Genomic DNA, 18,247 nt, shown 5'->3' with positions numbered 1-18,247 from the left:
ACAATTTCTTCCCCTTAAATTATTTGTTTTTCAATTTCCCTTTAGAAATTCCTCCTGAATTTGCTCCCAGTGCCTTATCGCATCACAGCGACCCACTCTATGGAAAACGTTACTGTGTCTCCCCTCTGAACTATTGCGCACATCAGTTTTATTAATTTACATTACACCTGTGATTCCATTCCAAACGTACATCGCTGGTTCTGAAGTTTCCTGAATATCCTCAAATACTGACGATTGAAGATATATGAATCTTTCCTCCCCTAAAACATTGATTTAGTGCGTTAACTTCCACTGATCTACATAGATTGCTTTAAATAATCCAAATCAGTTTCTAAATAATGTGTTCACGTGGCATGATGCAAGGAAGATCTTCTGGTTGGGATATGTGTTTAAACTGACAATGGAAATACAATCCAGTATGTTGATCACATACATGGGCCAGAGCAGAGGCAGGACGAGGAGGCTTTCTACATTGAAATCCTGCCATTGATATCGGGATATTATTGTCACGTATACCGAGGTGCAGTACGTGTTGGTTCTGAGTGTTATCCAGGCTGATCAGACGATACATGAGTGCACTCATGCCATATATGAGTTCAACAGAAGGAGAAAAGAAACAGAGTTCAGAATATAACTGCTACAGAGGAAATGCAGATAAAAAAGTGCAAGGGCCATAATGTAGATTGGGAGATCGTAAATACACACTTAGCATATTGGAGTTCCTTTGAAGAGTCTAATAGCTGAGGGGACGAAGTTGTTCTTGAATCTGGGGGTGTTAGTGGTCCTGTTATGATTATGTAAGCTTCTTTCTTGAACATCCTAAAGTGTGGCTGGCGGAGATAGGGTATGGGGGCTGCTGGACTGGGCTTTCCCTGACTCTGCAATTTATTGCGTTCTTGGACATAGCAATGTATTGCCATTCACAGCTGTGGTGCATCCCAAGAGGATGCTTTCAACGGGTGGATAGAAGGAACTAGTTGGTCAGCATGTTTTTGGCTGCTACTAACCGCACTACGATTGGCGTGGGCAGTCTTAAACCCAGGTCAACGCTGTACTTCTTTAGAAACGGACATATCAAGGGATTCAGAATGCCACCTGCCTCCGTCGATTTGCCCTTTTAAAGATGAGAATAAACTGCAGCCACAGTTCCAATCTTCCGATTTAAATGTTTCAAGCCGCGTTACAAAAGTGAGCCAGGCAGCTTCTCTGGAGAACATGGATAGGTGATGTTTGGAGGGGAGGGGATGGGAGGGGGGGGCGGTGGGGGTGGAAGCTTTGTTTCTACAAGCCGTGTTGCAAGTTGACGTTCAGCAGTTTCTATGTTCTTCACTTCAACATGTCACCCGGCCACATGTTGAAAGTCCAAGGAACAGATGAAGAAATTATAATAGATTGTTAGATGAGCTTTAAGTCGACATATTTCCTGTACTTCACTCTCTAGATCCAAATATATTTACTGTTGAACTATCTTTAGACTTTAGAGATACACAGTGAGGAAACAGGTCATTCGGCCCACCGAGTCCGCGCCGACCAGCGATCACTCCGTACGCAGACCTACAAACCTGTTCATCTTTGAATGTGGGAGGAAGCCACGCGGTCACAGGGAGAACATACAAACTCCGTACGGACAGCACCGTAGTCAGGATCGAACCCGGGTCTCTGGCGCTGTAAGGCAGCAACTCTACTGCTGCGCCACTGCGCCGCCCTAAAGCTCGCATTGGCAGGTCTGTGCATGAAATGATTCATCCATCTGGAGTTAGAAAGTAAGTGGGCTGTTGACAGCAATCCTTAAAAATTGTCGAATGGGTAACATGTTCTCACTCACTTACCCAGTGTCCCTCAGAGAGCTGGGTTTGATTTATGGAATCTAAAATTGTAGAATAAGACAATAACATATCGACCTGAATCCTGACGTTCGTTAACCAAGTGAAATAACTCATGATATTTGCAGGGATGTATGTATTCATTAATAGAAAACAAACCACTAAAGAAGACGTCAGCGTAGATTTTTTTAAAAGTGAACTCAAGCAAGCTAGTTACACTGAGGATGTGGAGAGTTCGATAGGCTTAGGAAGGGATTTCCAAAGCACTGGCATTTAAAACCACTTCAGGTAGTTAGAGATAATTCAATGCTGACAATGGAGGATGTGCATCATTGGATGCGTGCTGTCGCAACCGTAGTCACTCAATGTTGAGTTCAACGATTTCACTGATTGTAAACTCATGGCACGCAATGGGGAAGCACTAACGGTTGTGGATCCGGCGCAATGGCAGTGATGACATGCGCGCATCACTGACTGGAGCCAGGTTATAACCATCTAGCTCGGCACCGATGCTTGCTGCCTCCATGAGATTCCAACGCCGAAACTCTTAATGTTTAAGAATCCACATATAGCATGGTGCAGGGATTTTGAACTGTCCGAAGAGGTTCTTAAAATGGTGGAAATAAAGTCGCGGAAAGATTTAAACATCAGAAGAAGCACGTTGCAGAATCGGGATTCCGTTTGGGTGAATGGGACTACACATGTACTACACATGAGTCCAGTTAAGCCCTGCGCAAGTACAGTAGGCAGTGCAAAGACGAAAAATACCAGATTACACAATATATTGTTACACCATTATAGCGTTGCTGATACAGAGAAAGTGTAGATGAAAAAAGTGCAAGGTCCACAACGAGGTAGGTTAGAAGATCGGAATACACCCCCGCTTTTGGGAGGACCGTTCCGTCATCTGATAACAGCGGGGAAGAAGTTGTTCTTGTTCTGGTGATATGTGGTTCCGTGTGACTGCATCTTCTAACCTACGGGAGGGGGGCGGAAAGGGGGGGGGCGAAATGACCGAGGTGTTAGTGGCCCTTGAGTTAAGCAGCTGTTTTCCGTAAGCAGTGTGGGGTGTAGATGGGATCGCTTAATGTGGAGGGTGAAGCGTGGGCGGTGGGAAGAAGGGGGAATTCCGGTCTGCGCGATGGACTGAGCTCCATCCACAACTCCCTGCAATTTCTTACGGCCTTGAGCAGAACTGATCTCAAACCAAGATGCGTTGCAGCCCGGTAGTATGCTTTCTATAGTACATCTGTCGAAGTCCGTAAGGGAAACAACCCAACTTCCCGAGTATTCTGCAACAATACAGGCGCCGGTGTGCTTTCTTGGCCGTGGCTTCAATGTGCATGGGCCAGGGACCAATTACATTAAATCACCTCCCTGCCTCTGACACTTTCTCCAGCATTCCCTCCCGCACCTGACTGTTATCAGCTCACCTCCTCACCAATATCCTCGTTTGCTTACTAGCTCAACCCCCACCCCCTCTTCCCTACCTCTTTATATTGGCTACCTGCACTTTACTCTTTCAGCCCCGATTAAGGGACCCGACCAGAAACGCAGTCGGTCCATTTTCCTCCGCAGATGCTGCCTGGCCCGCTAAGTTCCTCCAGCAGATTGTTGCTGTAAACTAACTTGTCGCTTTCATGTCACAGTTCTGGTGAAGAGTCATGACCTGAAACATTGACTCTGTATAGATGCTGCCCCACGACTTGAGTGTTTCCAGCGTTTTCTGTTTCGTTTCAGATTTTCCAGCATTTGCATTCGTTTAATTCCACTGTTCGCCATCAGGTAACGGCTTGGTCCTCTCCAGACTGTGCATCATATTGTTTCCTGGCATTCCCTAACTCTCACGGACAGTCGCTGCAGATTCAAATCAACGGGCCTGGAAACGGCATCTTCAAAGTTGGGTTCCAAAATACCCAACCGAGTTCCTTGGTGATCTCTAACTATTACACGTGTTATTAATTTATTGTATTTGTGATTATTGGATATTTATTCGTTCGTTGTGCATTGAGTTAACGAGCATATGAGCTGCAGTAAGTAAGAATTCCACTGTTCCGTTGTCGGTACATAAAACAATTAACCCCTCTAGACTCTTGAGTCTGAATGAGGGTCCCGACGCGAAACGTCACCTGTCCATGCTCTTCTATCCAGTCAGAAGCTGCCTGACCCGCTGAGTTATTCCAGAACTTCGTGTTGTTTTTTGTTGTTATTTTGTAAACCAACATTATGTCTCTTTTGGTGTTTGCAAGTTCCGTTGGGATGTTGATCACTCGAAGTAGAGTACGATTGTCCCTCTGGTGAGCCTTTCTGTGGAATGGAATTAACTTGGTGCAGAATAGGTTAATTTCACAGCCAAGCCCGCCACAGTTTTCAGCGCCTCATGTTCCTCTCACTGACCTCCATAGCTTCAAGTCAAGTCGAGTTTATTGTCATATGTACAATGACGTACGGTGAGGTTATAGATACAATGAACATCACCTTGCTTCCTTTGGTCCATGCGGATTACATGCACATCACCTGTTCCCAGTCTCTCATAGACACCCTCTTCAAATCCGCCAACGCCCCCAGCCCCCCGCCCCCTCTTCAACATAAGGTAATATCTGCAAACATTCGAGGTATGGATTGGACATTCCTGGTGCGCATCAGGCACTCGCAGTCGCTTCTGTAATTCCACGAAGGTTCCCCGACCGGAAATGTTGACTCTATTTTTATTTCTGGAGACGCTGTCGGACCAGCTGAGAATTACCAACATTCGCTGTTTTTGTTCCCGCTCCGGTTGTTACCGGATCAACTATCAGTCCACCTGTCGGGTCAGAATATGTATGTAATCTAACAGTTCAGAGTATTGCTCCAAAGAGTGTCTGCCCTCAGTTCTCCGTTAATGCTGTATCGGAGTATCCGGAGATGTTCTTCGTTCAGTTTTTAAATACAGCACGGAAACAAGCCTTTCTGTCCACCGAGTTCACGCCGACCATCGATATTCACACCCGGTTTTATGTTATTCCACTTTCTCATTCACTCCGTACACACTAGGGCAAATTTACAGTAGACAATTAACCTACAAACCTGAAAGTCTTTGGGATATGGAAGGAAACCGTAGCACCCAGTAGAAACCCACGCGGTCGCAGGGAGAACTTGCAAATACCAACCGATGGCAGGATTGAACCCGGAAGTCCGGCAGCAACTCTACCTGCTACGCCACTGTAGCACCCTTCAATCTGGTGAAGGGAATTGGGGTTAAACCCGAAACATTCTCCCGTATGTGCGCGAACATGTCAACAATTGGTTTCTATGGGGGTCCCTAATTTTTAATAACAAGGAACTACAAATGTTGGTTTATACCAAAGATGGACACAAAATGTTGGAGTAACTGAATGGATCAGAAAATATCACTGGAGAAGATGGACTGGTAATGTTTCGGGTCGGGATCCTGCTTGAGGCTCCAGCATTTCGTGCCTATCTTCCCGATTTTTTAAACTGCTATGGTACTCTCAACAAGCCTGTACTCTCACAAGGCGGAACATCCTCTGCACATCCGCGCGGGTTGCGCAACATCTGTGTGCTTGAAAATGGATTCAGCTTGCCTGTCATTCCCAGCAAGGTGTATGACTGATATTGGACACGCGCCATGAAACAATTCCCTCTGCGCCAGAGATTTATCCACAACTTAAATACAATGATCGTTATTTTCAATTAGTCGTTTCCGCAAATTCTCCAAATGACAGAATTATTACTCGTGGGGCCCGGTGGGGGTTGCAGCTGGAAGATTGTGTTATAGGAAAGAGAGTCCGGTTAGTTTCGTGACAGGAGATCTCCCGGTTTTTAATGTTATTTAGACCACACTACTCTTGCCCGTATAGATGCAACAATGTCCGATAACTCAACGTCCCGGAGATCTCAATGTCCGGCTGCTCCCCGGGACTCTGAGCAAACGTCGGATACGTCGCCTGATCATCTTAACAGGGGTTCCCAGTCGCCAACCAGTGAACCGTGGATGGGGCAAGGTGTATTAGAACCAATTCGCCCATATCGCTTCATGCCTTCCCACCCAATACTAACGAAATTAATATCGTTGAATTACATCCCGCGAGGAGGCGAACGTTAAAATCGCGGTAAAATTGATCTTCGCTTTTCGACCTTGCACTCCGCAATAAGTCATCTTGCCTCTTAAAATAACACGCACCATACTATAAAATTTCAAAATAAGCTGCCCAAGAGACAAATAGTGGGACAGAATGTAAACTGAAACCCCAACCAAAGCCAATGCAATCAGCGCTCGGGAGTCACTCGGGGAAAGTGTTGGCAAGATCGACCCGGCGATAGGTGCAAAGAGAGGAAACGCTGGGCGGGTTCACGTTGGGCTAAAGAGAGGAATTTCACGCCCGCACGCACTCATTCCTACAACGATTACAAGGACATTTCTTTTTTGTTAGCCTGTTGCAAGTGTATAAACTTATAAACGCCAATCAGACTTCATATCCTGTACGATCCTATATTTTCTCCAATGTAACAGGCGATGAGCGGTGTCCGAAGAATCGCCGAGACTACATTCGGTGACAATGGAATGGGCGCTGTCACAAATCCTCTCCCACTGGGGAGGGGGGGGGGGGGGGGGGAGTGGGGAGGGGGGAGGGGGGGGGGGGAGAGATTGTTCCCAGAGTCAATAAGACCGCGACAATGATGAATATGTGGGACTGTAAATGACGAGAGTTACCTGGGCTTGGTTTCGGAAGATGCTTTTTGATCACGTTTTGCCATGTTTATATTGTTTTATAACGTTTAGTTTACAAGAACTTGATGAGATATCCATACTTTGAGTCAGACTCCGGGACTAGCCGTTTCGTGGGATAGATATAGTTCACATGAACTGGGCACAGTTTGCATCAGGGTCGACCTCTGACCTCGGGACTGAGGGTGTGAGGTTCAAACTCCATTCTGGAGAGTTGGACTCAGAATCCGGTCGAAGTTGCCTTTACTAAAATCATCTATCCGATGATCAGTTCTGCTCAGTTTCGTTTATTGTCACGTGAACCACGGAACAGTGAAAAGTTTTGTTGATGTGGGTTATTGACAGGGCTACTGGTGAGATCTGGCCGTTACAATCGGATTTCATTGGATTTCCCGCATTGTATATCAACGAGAAAATTATCCCGGGATCTCCGGAGGTTGTGTAGTGGTGTGCAAATGTAAGACCACTTGTTTTTGTTCGGGTAATTGACAAAGTGACCCGATTCTCTCCGTTCAGCAACAAACAACAACGCAGTTTGTTTACCGTACCCCTTCCTTGCTGTGGTCCGGTACCAGAGTAGAGGGTCGCGGTTGTATTGTGAATGTCTAAGATTGGGGCAGAGGAGGCTGGTTGGAGATGTGTCCTGGCAGCGCGGACATGGGTCCAAAATGGCACACTGGAAATGCATTGAATTTTAAGTGTGTTTAATTAAACTAGATTAAATGGGTAAACAGGATGCAGAAGCGAATGTGAAGGGAAAGTTTCAGGTCGAGTGCTCGCCGACAAAGTCTCTTTTTAAGAACGTCATTCAGGGTTTAATGCAGAGCGCTGGTAATGACCCCGCGGGTGCACGCTCTATAGGGAAGTGAATTCTGATTGTATTGTAGGCAGCAGAGAAAGCGTTGTTGTTTTAATTAACTAGAAATGCGGATTTTCCGCAAGAAATTCACGTAATTACATGAACGGATGCAGGTAAATGCCGGTCTAATTTTAAAATGCGGAAATGTAGCTTAGTGCATTGTTTGGGCTCATTCAGCTTTCCCTCAGTTTTTTAAAATTTTGTTCTGTTTAAACGTTTCCTTCACTTTATTCGTTCTTATGCACTCCACCCCCTCTTACAATTGCACCGAAACGCACTCCACAGGTCCGAGGTGGCGGGGTCTCGCCCTGCGAAGCAACAGGAGGAAGCTTGTGGAAAACACAATGCGGCCAACGGATGGCATAGCAGGCGCTCCAGGAGCCCTGTTGTGATCAGTTTGGAGGGGACTGCAAGTCTCACACCTCGCCTGCAATTATAGGGGGGCGGGGGTAGAATAAGGCCATTGGGGAGGGGTGCGGATTGGCAGAGGAGTGAGCCCGCGAACACATCGATGCCCTGAAACGCCGAGTTTGGAAGGAGAAGCCTTGAGAGAGGACAGGGCGTGAAAGTAGTATCATCATCAGTTTTGACCCAAAGAAAGGAAAACACATCTCCGACAAAAGAAAGCCTATTCGATTCAGCGAGGTCGTTAGGACAACCAAAAAATATCCTCGGATGATTAGTTCCACTTCAAAGGAATTTACATTCAGCGGTGGAAAAGCTGCCCCTTTATTTAACCACAGGGTTTTTTTTCATTAAGAGGAATCGTATGTTTGGCCATTGTGTTTAATTTTCTCCATTCAGAGAACACTTGTATTAAAATAAATAACAGGACCATTATAAACTGCTAATTGTACTGCGTAAAGCTATAAAAAGAATCTATAAAATAGAAGGGTGGAAAGAAACAAAACAGGGCATTGGAGGATATGTGTTAGACGACGCCCTTCTAACGTGAATGGGAAATGCATCAGAAAAGGAGAGGCCGAGGGGCTGTACAAAATCCTACACATTTAGGGTTGTTCTTGCCTAGCATTACTTGTAAATTGGGACGTGTCTTTACTCCACGCGGGAGTCAGCCAGCCTCGCTACATACTTGTGCAGAATCTCTCGCTCCTTTCGTTTAATAACAACCGGTTATTAAATTAAAGGAGCGCGGTTCAGTTTTATTGATTATTTACTGTCAGAGTTGATATATCATGTGCGCAAGCGATCAATAACACTTCAACATTCGCATCGGTATTTCGATAAGTGCATATTGTAGCAACAATTTATATTTATCTCATTTAAACATTTAATTCACATAGTTTCTCTACAGTTTTTTATCAGGACTGAAATCTGTTGATGTCAACAATAGAATACATAATTTCAATCGTGCACATATATTTCAACCGGAGTAACAGGTTGAATGCGGATATCCTCGTCTCGGACTGTTTTAAAATTATTGATGAGGTTATTTGTGTGGGATATGAATAAATCGATAAGACCAGCACTTATGTCCTCTGGAAATCAGACTCGACTGCCCAATATTAATGATCATCTCAAGCAGAATCCCTTTGCTGACTCCGTCGGTGACATTCCCTGTTATATCCCGGACACGGTCAGAAATGACAAGTTACTAATGTTCTATTTTTTTAAAAATTGGTTCTACTCGGAAAGGGATGTGTTGAGATTGGGACTGAAGCAAAATCATTTGGCGGTGAACCGGGGTCAGTCAAGGCCGGGCTCTGACAACCTGCGATTTGCTGTTTGTCAACAACTTTGTGTTCTATCTTCTGACTGTTCCTCTCCTGCACTCGACACCGGAGCACACAAACATAAGAGTTTTTCTATTAAAACTCACTGCTGAAGAGCTCTTAGAGCACGTTAATTAGCACATTTATTGTTCCACTCGTATGGATATTTCGCATGAATTAGCTGTGAATTGATATGTATCCAAATGATTAACGCTATCAACGAACAAGGGCCTCACATAATTACGGCGACGTCACATTACAGGAGTGTCCAGCTTTGAGTTCCGAGACGGCTCGCACTTGAGAATAACGACATCCTCGCAGATCAGGAGTGAAGTAAAGGTTGCAGTTTGGTATTGCACGCTTGGTAAACGAGTTCAGTTGTCCGTATAGCCAATGGCCTTTGGGGATTGTGTGTCGGGCTGGGCAGTGGGACAATCCTGGGTAGTTCGGGCACAGCTACCGACGCCCCTCCTTTGACAGGTGTACCAAGCGTTGAGGAGGCCGGCAGGTGGAGTGTGCGTCCTGGGGACCGCGGTGTGGAGCCCTTCTCCCATGGCGGCACCTCCGTGTAGCCGCGCTTGCGGTCGGTGCGTGGCGGACGGGACTAGCCGAATGGAAGCGACCGAGTCCATTCTAAAATCAGAGCGGTTCAAAGGCAGGAAATTCATTCTGTCGTCCGCCCAGCTGTGGGGCCGCGGAGCAGCCGTGACACTCGGTCGCACCAGCGACAAGGGCTCCATTCGCAGGTCGGAGTGAGGGGAAGACAGTTGGTTACTGAAGTCACACAGACTGGCGCAAAACCGGCCGATCGTGGCTCCTGTTTTGATCCCAGAGGTCGGGGCCACTTTCATTGCCAGACGATTGCAACCTGAATGGGCGGAAGGAGATTCGGGTCGAACTGGGGCTACGTGAGCAAGCGGCCTTGGCGTGGGCATTGGGACACCAGCCCGAGCCTGACTCGACCGATCTAACTTGTCGTCCAGTCTAGAGGGAGGCAGTGAAAGTGACACAGGTGCTGGCGCTGTCTTGTCCTCTGGCCGGTTGAAGGGCAAGGAGCAGGACGGGGCGCCTTGGTGACATAAGCCCGCGTCCCCTGAAGAAAAGTTACTCTCTGTGTCCGAGAACAACACACCGGTGAACGAGTCCCGCTCACAGGTGAGCGGCGGCGCGGCCTTGCAGTGCATCTTCATGTGCTTTCGGAGGGAGCTCGGGTGTGTGTATGATTTGTCGCAGTCCTTGACTTTACAGGTGTACGGCTTGTCGCTGGTGTGCACATGCGAGTGTTTCTTCCGGTCGCTGCTGTTAGCGAATCTTCTGTCGCAACCCTCGAACTCACACTTGAAAGGTTTCTCACCTTGATAAAGGATAAAGATTTGTAATGCCCCGCATGTGTAAAACGCAGTTCATAATCTTTAAAATGTATAAATACGTTACTTTGAAAATATAATCGATTCTCCCCAAATCTAATACAAAAAGTTTGCATATATACACGTAAACACAGATACAGTTTCAAGTAATATCACTGCCAATCTGAATACACTACTTTTTCCTACAATGAGACCCAATGGAGTTATCAAGAGTTTGTAGCTATTCTTGAGTGTAGTGAATTTATGGAGCACCTGTAAAGGACTAAATACCTGTATTGAACTATATTTGAATATACTATTTGGAGACACGTGTCAGATTTGCATGCACAAATAACAATTTTCATAAATAAGTTAGCGATCTTTCTGATGTGGTCTAATGTTAGAACACATATTGGACTCTGCGCTGCCCGGGCTAGGCCCGTATATTTACGGGATAATCTCATCGCTTTCCAATTCTAACCATTTCTTTTGGTAGGAGATCGTGCGGCAAAATGTGCCAAACTGGGACGAGTGGGGAAGATCACCTCCGTAAGGCAGTAGGGGGGGGGGGGGGGGGGTAAACGCTGTTGGTCCATCGGACTCTCCAAATACAGTGTAAGAAAATAACTGCAGATGCTGGTACAAATCGAAGGTATTTATTCACAAAATGCTGGAGTAACTCAGCAGGCCAGGCAGCATCTCGGGAGAGAAGGAATGGGTGACGTTTCGGGTCGAGACCCTTCTTCAGTCTGAAGAAGGGTCTCGACCCGAAACGTCACCCATTCCTTCTCTCCCGAGATGCTGCCTGACCTGCTGAGTTACTCCAGCATTTTGTGAATAAACATCTCCAAATACAGTTCCATTCCAAACTTCTCAAAGACACGGACATCTCCAGAGCAACGTATCCATGGATAAACCCTGTCAATGCAACTAAGCAGGCAAGATTGCGTCTCCCATTATTTTTTAGGTGAACATCTTGTTTTGAATAGTGTGTTATTACCGATAATTAATGGAGCATTTGTGCATGGCGACGTCCTGCTCATTCCCACGGCTCTAGCATGTATATAATATACCAAGAGCCAGAGCTCTCAACAGTGTGAAAGAAAGTTTAACAACAATCCATGTTTGTGAAGACTTGCCAAAGAGCGTAGCAAGGCAGCGGCGAGCGCACTGACCTGTGTGAATCCTCGTGTGTATCTTCAGGTTTTCTGACCGAGCGAATACCTTCTCACAGACGGGGTAGGGGCAATGGAAAGGTTTCTCCCCCGTGTGGACTCTGACGTGGTTTATGAGTTTGTACTTGGCCTTGAAGGCCTTGCCCTCCCTGGGGCAGTTCTCCCACTGACAGACATGGCAAGGCTGCTCGGTGCCCGCGACGTGCTCCACGCTCAGGTGAACCACCAGCTCATGCAAGCTGCCGAACGTTCTGGAACAGCAGGCCTTGGGCGTGAGCTCGCCGTCCATCCACCTGCACACCAGCTCACGTTTGACGGGTTGCAGGTAGGTGTAGAACGGAGCGGTGCTGCCGTGAGCCGAGGCGCTCACGTTGAGGTTCATGGGGCTGTAGCCCTGGAGCAGCGAGGTAACGTAGTGGTCGCCCCTGGGCCCGGCCACCTGGCCGTACCGGCGGGACCTGGCGACGATGTCCCCCGCTATCCCCAGCGGCATGTGCTCGCTGACGGCCCTGGCGGTCGGGCTGCCTCGGTAGCTCTGGTCGTGCAAGGCAGGGATGAACGGGTGCCCCCCAGTCTCCGAGTGGCCCCCACACTCGTGGAACCTTCGCTCGGCCGAGCAGAAGGCGCCCTGTGGCACATTGGCTGCAGGCTGTTGGTCCGCCACTCCCGGCATGGAAGATGTGGAGAAAGGCCGCCGGGCCAGGAGCTCCCTGCCGGCCCCCATGCGGTGCCCGCTGAAGCCGGAGTAGCATTGATAGGGGACTGTGAGACTGGTGCTCGAGGGGTACTCGCATATATTGTGCGAGGGGCTGAGCCTTAAGGAGAGCGCCAAGTGTTCTGGGGACAGAGGTGACGGCCCCATGCTGCGCTCGGCGCCACTCTCTCCCGGGTACACATGTGACAGAGGGTAACCACTGAATCTTGGCACGGCCGTCATCAGCTGCTCGGACGGCCGCTCACCTCTGACCACGTCCGCTAACCTCAGCGCTGGCACTCGCCGACAAGGGCCAGTGTCCATGACCAACCACTGTATTCCTGTACCTTCTCCCTACAGTCCCTTCATGAACGGAGCGGGAGCGAGGGCGCAGATCCCCTGATCCATATTTCATACAGCCATACTAAATCAGCCCCCTAATCTCAGGAGCACAAAGGCATCAAAACAGACCAGGGTCTTGGAATAAAAGCACAGCGGGAAGGTCTGCTTTTTTAAAATGAAGGGCGAGAGGGATTGGAGGGATTTTTTAAAATGACTGACGCCAGCCTAGTCCGCCAGAGGAGATACGCATGCGCTCGCAGCGTGGTTCCTCGCTCGGATCTTGCAAGAATAAAATGCTTTGAACAACACCCGACGTCATCGTGCAACCCCATTGTGCTGTCTGCGCCCCTGGGTTTGTTAAGTCCAAAGATTGATGTGCCCTTGATAGTGCAATACTGCCCCAAATATTAAAGAAGTGGGTTCTTTCTAATGGTTGACCAATGTTAAGGTTTGCCTTGTCATTGGCCCCGGCCCCGTGTCCGTCCCAACACTGCAACAAAAACTCACAGCAAATAACCTGCCCGGAATTTATGTGCCGCCCAGTTCAGCGGCAAGGGGCTAGAGCTCAGCAATCACAAAACTGGCGTGGCTTTTAAATCATCTCAAATACTTTTACTCTGCTTTTCATGTTCTCTGATGTTGACTGGCGCGCTGCCCAATCCCCTCACAACTGCTGCTGGTTGCATGAGCGGCCCGGGAACCTGACGTCAGGGTATAATGCGCAAACTACTCCCCTCCCCCCCCCCCACCCCCACCCCCCCCCCTCTCTCTCTCTCTCTCTCTCTCGCCCCGCCTTTCCCTGTCCCTCTCCCGCCCCCTCTCTCTCTCTCGCTCTCGCTCTCTCCCCTCCCCCCCTCTCCCTCTCCCTCTCTCCCCCTCCACCTCTCTCTCTCTCTCTCTCTCTCTCTCTCTCGCGCGCACTCTCGCTCTCCCTCTCCCCCTCTCTCTCTCTCCCCCCTCTCCCCCTTCCTCTCTCTCTCTCTCTCTCTCTCTCCCTCTCTCTCTCTCTCTCTCCCCCCCCCCCCCCCTCTCTCTCTCTCTCTCTCTCTCTCTCTCTCATACAGATTTATACTGGCATACTCACGGTCATATTCATACATGGAAATATTGCCATGGAACTACATATAAATACACTGCCAAACATTATCGCTGGCAATACAAGAAATATAGTGACCGCATATATGGGCATTGTCCTTCCCCCCACCCCACCCCTCTTACTCCTTCTCGCTCCCTCTCTCGCTCTCTGTCTCTCTCGCTGTTTTTTTCTATCTCTCTGTCTGTCTGTCTGTCTGAATATCTCTCTCTCTCTCTCTCTGTTTCTTTCCGTCTTTCTCAGTCTGTCTGTCTCCCTCTCTCTCTCTCTCGTTCTCCCTCTTACACATACACACCTATCTGCACACGAATGTCCAAACGGATAGAGACAAATGCTGACATGATCACACGCATACCATAGGATACACTCTTTCTCTTCATCCCTCTCTCTCATAATTGCAACAACACAGGACACACATAATACATACAACATGCTGACACATTTTCACACAGCTACACAGACATAGACTGGATCACAACTAAACATGTACTAATTTCAAAACGCACGCAAGGGACCAATGTACAAATACGGAAATTGTGTGTACTTATAAGTAGAGTTATGTACACACCACTGACAAACCAAACATGTACACAACACTGACAAACCAAACATGTACACAACACTGACAAAGCAAACATGTACACAACACTGACAAAGCAAACATAGAAACACTCAGAGGGTGGGAACGAAACAATAAAGGCAAATATTTTCAAAGTGAATTTGAAAATATAAAGCAGTTTGGTTAAATTAATATTTCGGATCATCCATGTAATAATTATGACCAAAATTAGATACACCGCCCAGGTAATTTCGCTGCAGTAATGAGCGAGCGGTAAGCTCGACAGAGCTATTATTTGCCTTTCACAAGATGCAAGCGGCATCGCCTGCTTCTGCTTAATGTGAAGATGTTGAGATGTGTAAATTCGCTGGAGGGATGCACATAATCTTGCTCCATATTGTATGTAACTGAAAAATTGCGGTTAGTTTTGTTTCCAGTTCCTGCAGTTCCAACCCCTGGAACCGCGGGCCTGGCTGGTTGCACCCGCCGTTCATTCCCAACTTCCCTGGAATATGTAAACCAGGCAACGTTGCCAAATCCACCCGCGGCCCAGATCTAGGCTCCAAGCATCCCCCCGTTATTGGTGGGACACGGACTTCAGGCATGTCCAAATTCAGCACTTACATCAATTGTCATGGCATCAATATATCAAATATCTTGGAGTGTGGATAGAGCCTGAATTAATATTAAGATGAGATGGACGGAATGCTAACTGTCAGCAAGCTCTGGGAACTTGTTCTGTCTCTTATCCACTTTTATAATTAAAACATGAAGAGAGAGAAACGTTCGACTGGGGGGTGTCGTTCACCGACGCCGGGTGCTTTTCACCGTCCTTGTGAATGTCTCTTTGTTCCAATTAATCCGGCGAACTCGGGGTTCAGTTACTGCGAACCCCAGGATTCGAGCGGACCGTCTAACGCGGGATTCCAATATGATCCAGACCCGCTCCCAGCAGTGACAGTGACACACCGTAAACGCTGTTTAATTCCGGGGAGCGTCGGTTGTCATTTGCAATACCATAGTTCCGTTTTCGTTTGGAGTGCACATTACCAGTCATTTGAGAAGTGACGGAAATCACACAGATTTCTTCAGTTTAAGCGTAGAAACTGCTGCTTATTTTACTTGTTGGGACACGATCTTTAATGCGACAGTTTTAATTACACATTTGTCACAATGTACACAATTGTCAGAACATCTCGTTACAGACATATATTTTTTTAAATCCCACTTTGACATACCCGTGTTAAAGCCATGCAGAGTTCTGTTATTCTATTTCTACAAGCCCCTATTTCCCAGAAATCTATTTCAATATGTGCAAAATATTCCGGAAGTGTGATGTATTGGAGGTAAGTTTGTTTTGTGTCCATCACCGCTTATGTAATTTTTCAAAAGACTTCTAAAGCCAAATTCACCCCGGTAAGGTTGATCTGAAATGTTTTTGCAGTAAGACTCATTCGGCTGATCTGCGGCTGCTGAAACCGATTTCATCGAAGTTCTTGCGAAATAGAATTACTCAACAAACGGGAACACAGCTTTGCAGAATACATTCCAACCCGAAGAAGCTATTTCGTTTCAGATCCTAATTTCAAATTTGAAATTGGAGATTAAAATAAATTCAGATTTGACTGTTTATTCTGGTTTTGGTGAACGAACGGCGGTTTCTCAGCTGTCCGTGATTTCAAATAATATTGCTGCTTGATGGGATCACGGGCCATGAGCCATCAGCCACGGATACAGAGTCGAAATCGCCGGTTGTAACCGTAACCTACAGTGCAGCATATAGATTGCGGATAAACTGGGAGATGCAGAAATGAACAAATAGACCAATGCGCCAAATACATATATCAATAATCATACACCTATAAAGGACTGCTCAAGAGGCCGGGCAGCATCTGTGATGGAGGCAGGGCGTTTTCGTAGAAATCATGAAAAAAGCTTACTATTGTCGTCGTTGGGTTTATTCTGTACTCGCGTAATAATGCAGGAAATTCGGCAGATAATCTGCTCACTGCAAGATTCACTGCAATGATGACACACGGAACTGCAGATGCTGGAATCTTGAGCAGAACACAAAGTGCCGGAGGAACTCGGCGAGTCAGGCAGCATCTGTGGAGGGAATGAGCAGCCTCGCTGAGTTCCTCCAGCATTAGACCCCCCCCCCCCCCAAGGTTCCACAAATAACGACGTGATGAAGAGAGAGGCTTGTTTTGTAAAGTGGACAGAGGGGCAACTGTAGGCGAGTTCCCCCTTACCCTTCACCAAGTCTTGGAGGAACCCAACGGGTCAGACAGCATCTGTAGAGAGAATGGATAGACGCGCTGGGTCCCTCCAGCACATTGTGTCTTGCTTAAGATTCCAACATATGCGCTTCCTTGAATGTCCGCCCCCCTACAGACTGTACCGAGCGTTAACACCGGGCCTGGAGCACCGGGTAGCGCAGGAGCGGAGCAGGCGGAAGGCTCCCTCCTTTAGTGTTTAAAGCCGGTAGTTGAGGCTGGTAGTTGGGGCTGGCCTGGCAGGGCGTCGGCCGTTGCAGGCTCACACAAATACCTTCAAGTGTTCCTTCACTGGCCTTGCTTCCCGGCGCAGGCACGCAGAAAGAGGTCAGTAAAAGTATGCGGACAACAAAAGAGCAAAATACAATGGAACCACCCTACGGGTCACAGGTCAGCATCATTACTGATTGAGATATTTACAACTCTTCTCAACTGCAAAAGGTAATCGTACAATGAGGCTTCACTCGGTGAAATAACGTCTTGTATTACTCGGCCCCGTCAGACGCTTTAATACAATTAGGAACGATATTGTTTTATTGATGGATTCGGCACATTTGATTTATGCAGCAGAGGGCGAGATTTACGATGTTTTAAGCTTGTTGATGGTCTATTTGGTTAAGGTTCCCCTGAACACCAATAAAGACCATTATTCTTGTCACCATTTCTATAACGTAACGTGCATAAATAATTTCCTACAGGATGGTGCATCGGTTATCGATTGATTGGGCCATAGCAGAGGACAGTTGAAGATTTGTTTGTTGGTCTCATCCTTAAATAAGCTTTATAATTGGCACAAATGCAATTTTGAGTCTCACCGCTGTTCCTCGATTATAATATTGTTTTGTCATTGAAATCCCGACTTATATTTAGATTTAGCGCAGGAATTTAGGAATGACAAGGCATCGTTCAAAATATCAATTGTATGACGTTCGATAGGAAAGGGTGCACAAATATATCTAGAAAACGGAGGAATTTGAAAATTATATTTAAGTATAATTTCCCATCTCCCAGCGCAACCAGATAATTCGCCGCTTTCAATCAATACTTATTTTCCAACCATTCTCAAAATGAATGAAAATCGAGGAGATTTTTTATTTTGACAAAGTTGCAAGCCGCCAAATTTGAATTGTATGCTTGTTGTGTTATTAAAGCAAAAGAAACGTTGTAGTAACCGAAATTCTTGTTACGTTGGAAAGGGAGGGAGAGAATTTGACACTTGTGAGATTTGTACATCCCACGCCTGACACTGACTATGCCGGTGGTGACAGAGGATCCACGCAGGATGTGCATTCTGAACAAATACAATTATTTACTTCCTCTCGTATTTCAAACATATTTGCAGTTTGTTTTATTGCTGTCACCACACTGCGCGACAACACTGTTGGATATTTATAGTGATTTTATATAAATACGTTTTATTTGGATAAAAGATCAGACTCGTGACGGTGGTAAGATGTGTAAGTGACAAATGATTCGGCGGAATATTTACGCCAGAGTCCGTGTTATGTGGTGAAAGAATTTGAGCCGTCGATTTATGATCATTTAAGAAAAATATTAAATGACCTGTGATCCTTTTACATAGATATGTAACTCTACAACGCAACGACAGATCTGATCA

The 18,247-nt window shown here is 46.8% G+C and overlaps 1 protein-coding gene across 1 annotated transcript; it reads right to left on the bottom strand.

The window, feature by feature from the left end:
* Nucleotides 1-8,678: 8,678 nt before the first annotated feature.
* On the bottom strand, nt 8,679-13,016 carry LOC144600356 (uncharacterized). Its single transcript, XM_078411931.1, has 2 exons — nt 11,666-13,016; nt 8,679-10,498 (listed from the first exon to the last, which is right to left on the bottom strand). Exons 1-2 carry the CDS (start codon nt 12,681-12,683, stop codon nt 9,519-9,521), a joined length of 1,998 nt encoding a protein of 665 aa, XP_078268057.1. The 5' UTR covers nt 12,684-13,016; the 3' UTR covers nt 8,679-9,518.
* Between the last annotated feature and the right edge of the window lie 5,231 nt (nt 13,017-18,247).

This window comes from Rhinoraja longicauda, chromosome 15 (genome assembly GCF_053455715.1).
Source record: "Rhinoraja longicauda isolate Sanriku21f chromosome 15, sRhiLon1.1, whole genome shotgun sequence".
In the NCBI taxonomy this organism is placed as follows: domain Eukaryota; kingdom Metazoa; phylum Chordata; class Chondrichthyes; order Rajiformes; family Arhynchobatidae; genus Rhinoraja; species Rhinoraja longicauda.
This window is presented reverse-complemented; position numbering and strand designations above follow the sequence as displayed.

What these genes read in the sequence shown, in the direction of transcription:
- LOC144600356 (XM_078411931.1), bottom strand. Translation starts at nt 12,683, where the DNA reads ATGGACACTGGCCCTTGTCGGCGAGTGCCAGCGCTGAGGTTAGCGGAC. An exon ending in ACACACGAGGATTCACACAG is followed by an intron (nt 10,499 to 11,665) that starts GTCAGTGCGCTC and finishes TCCTTTATCAAG; the next exon opens with GTGAGAAACCTTTCAAGTGT.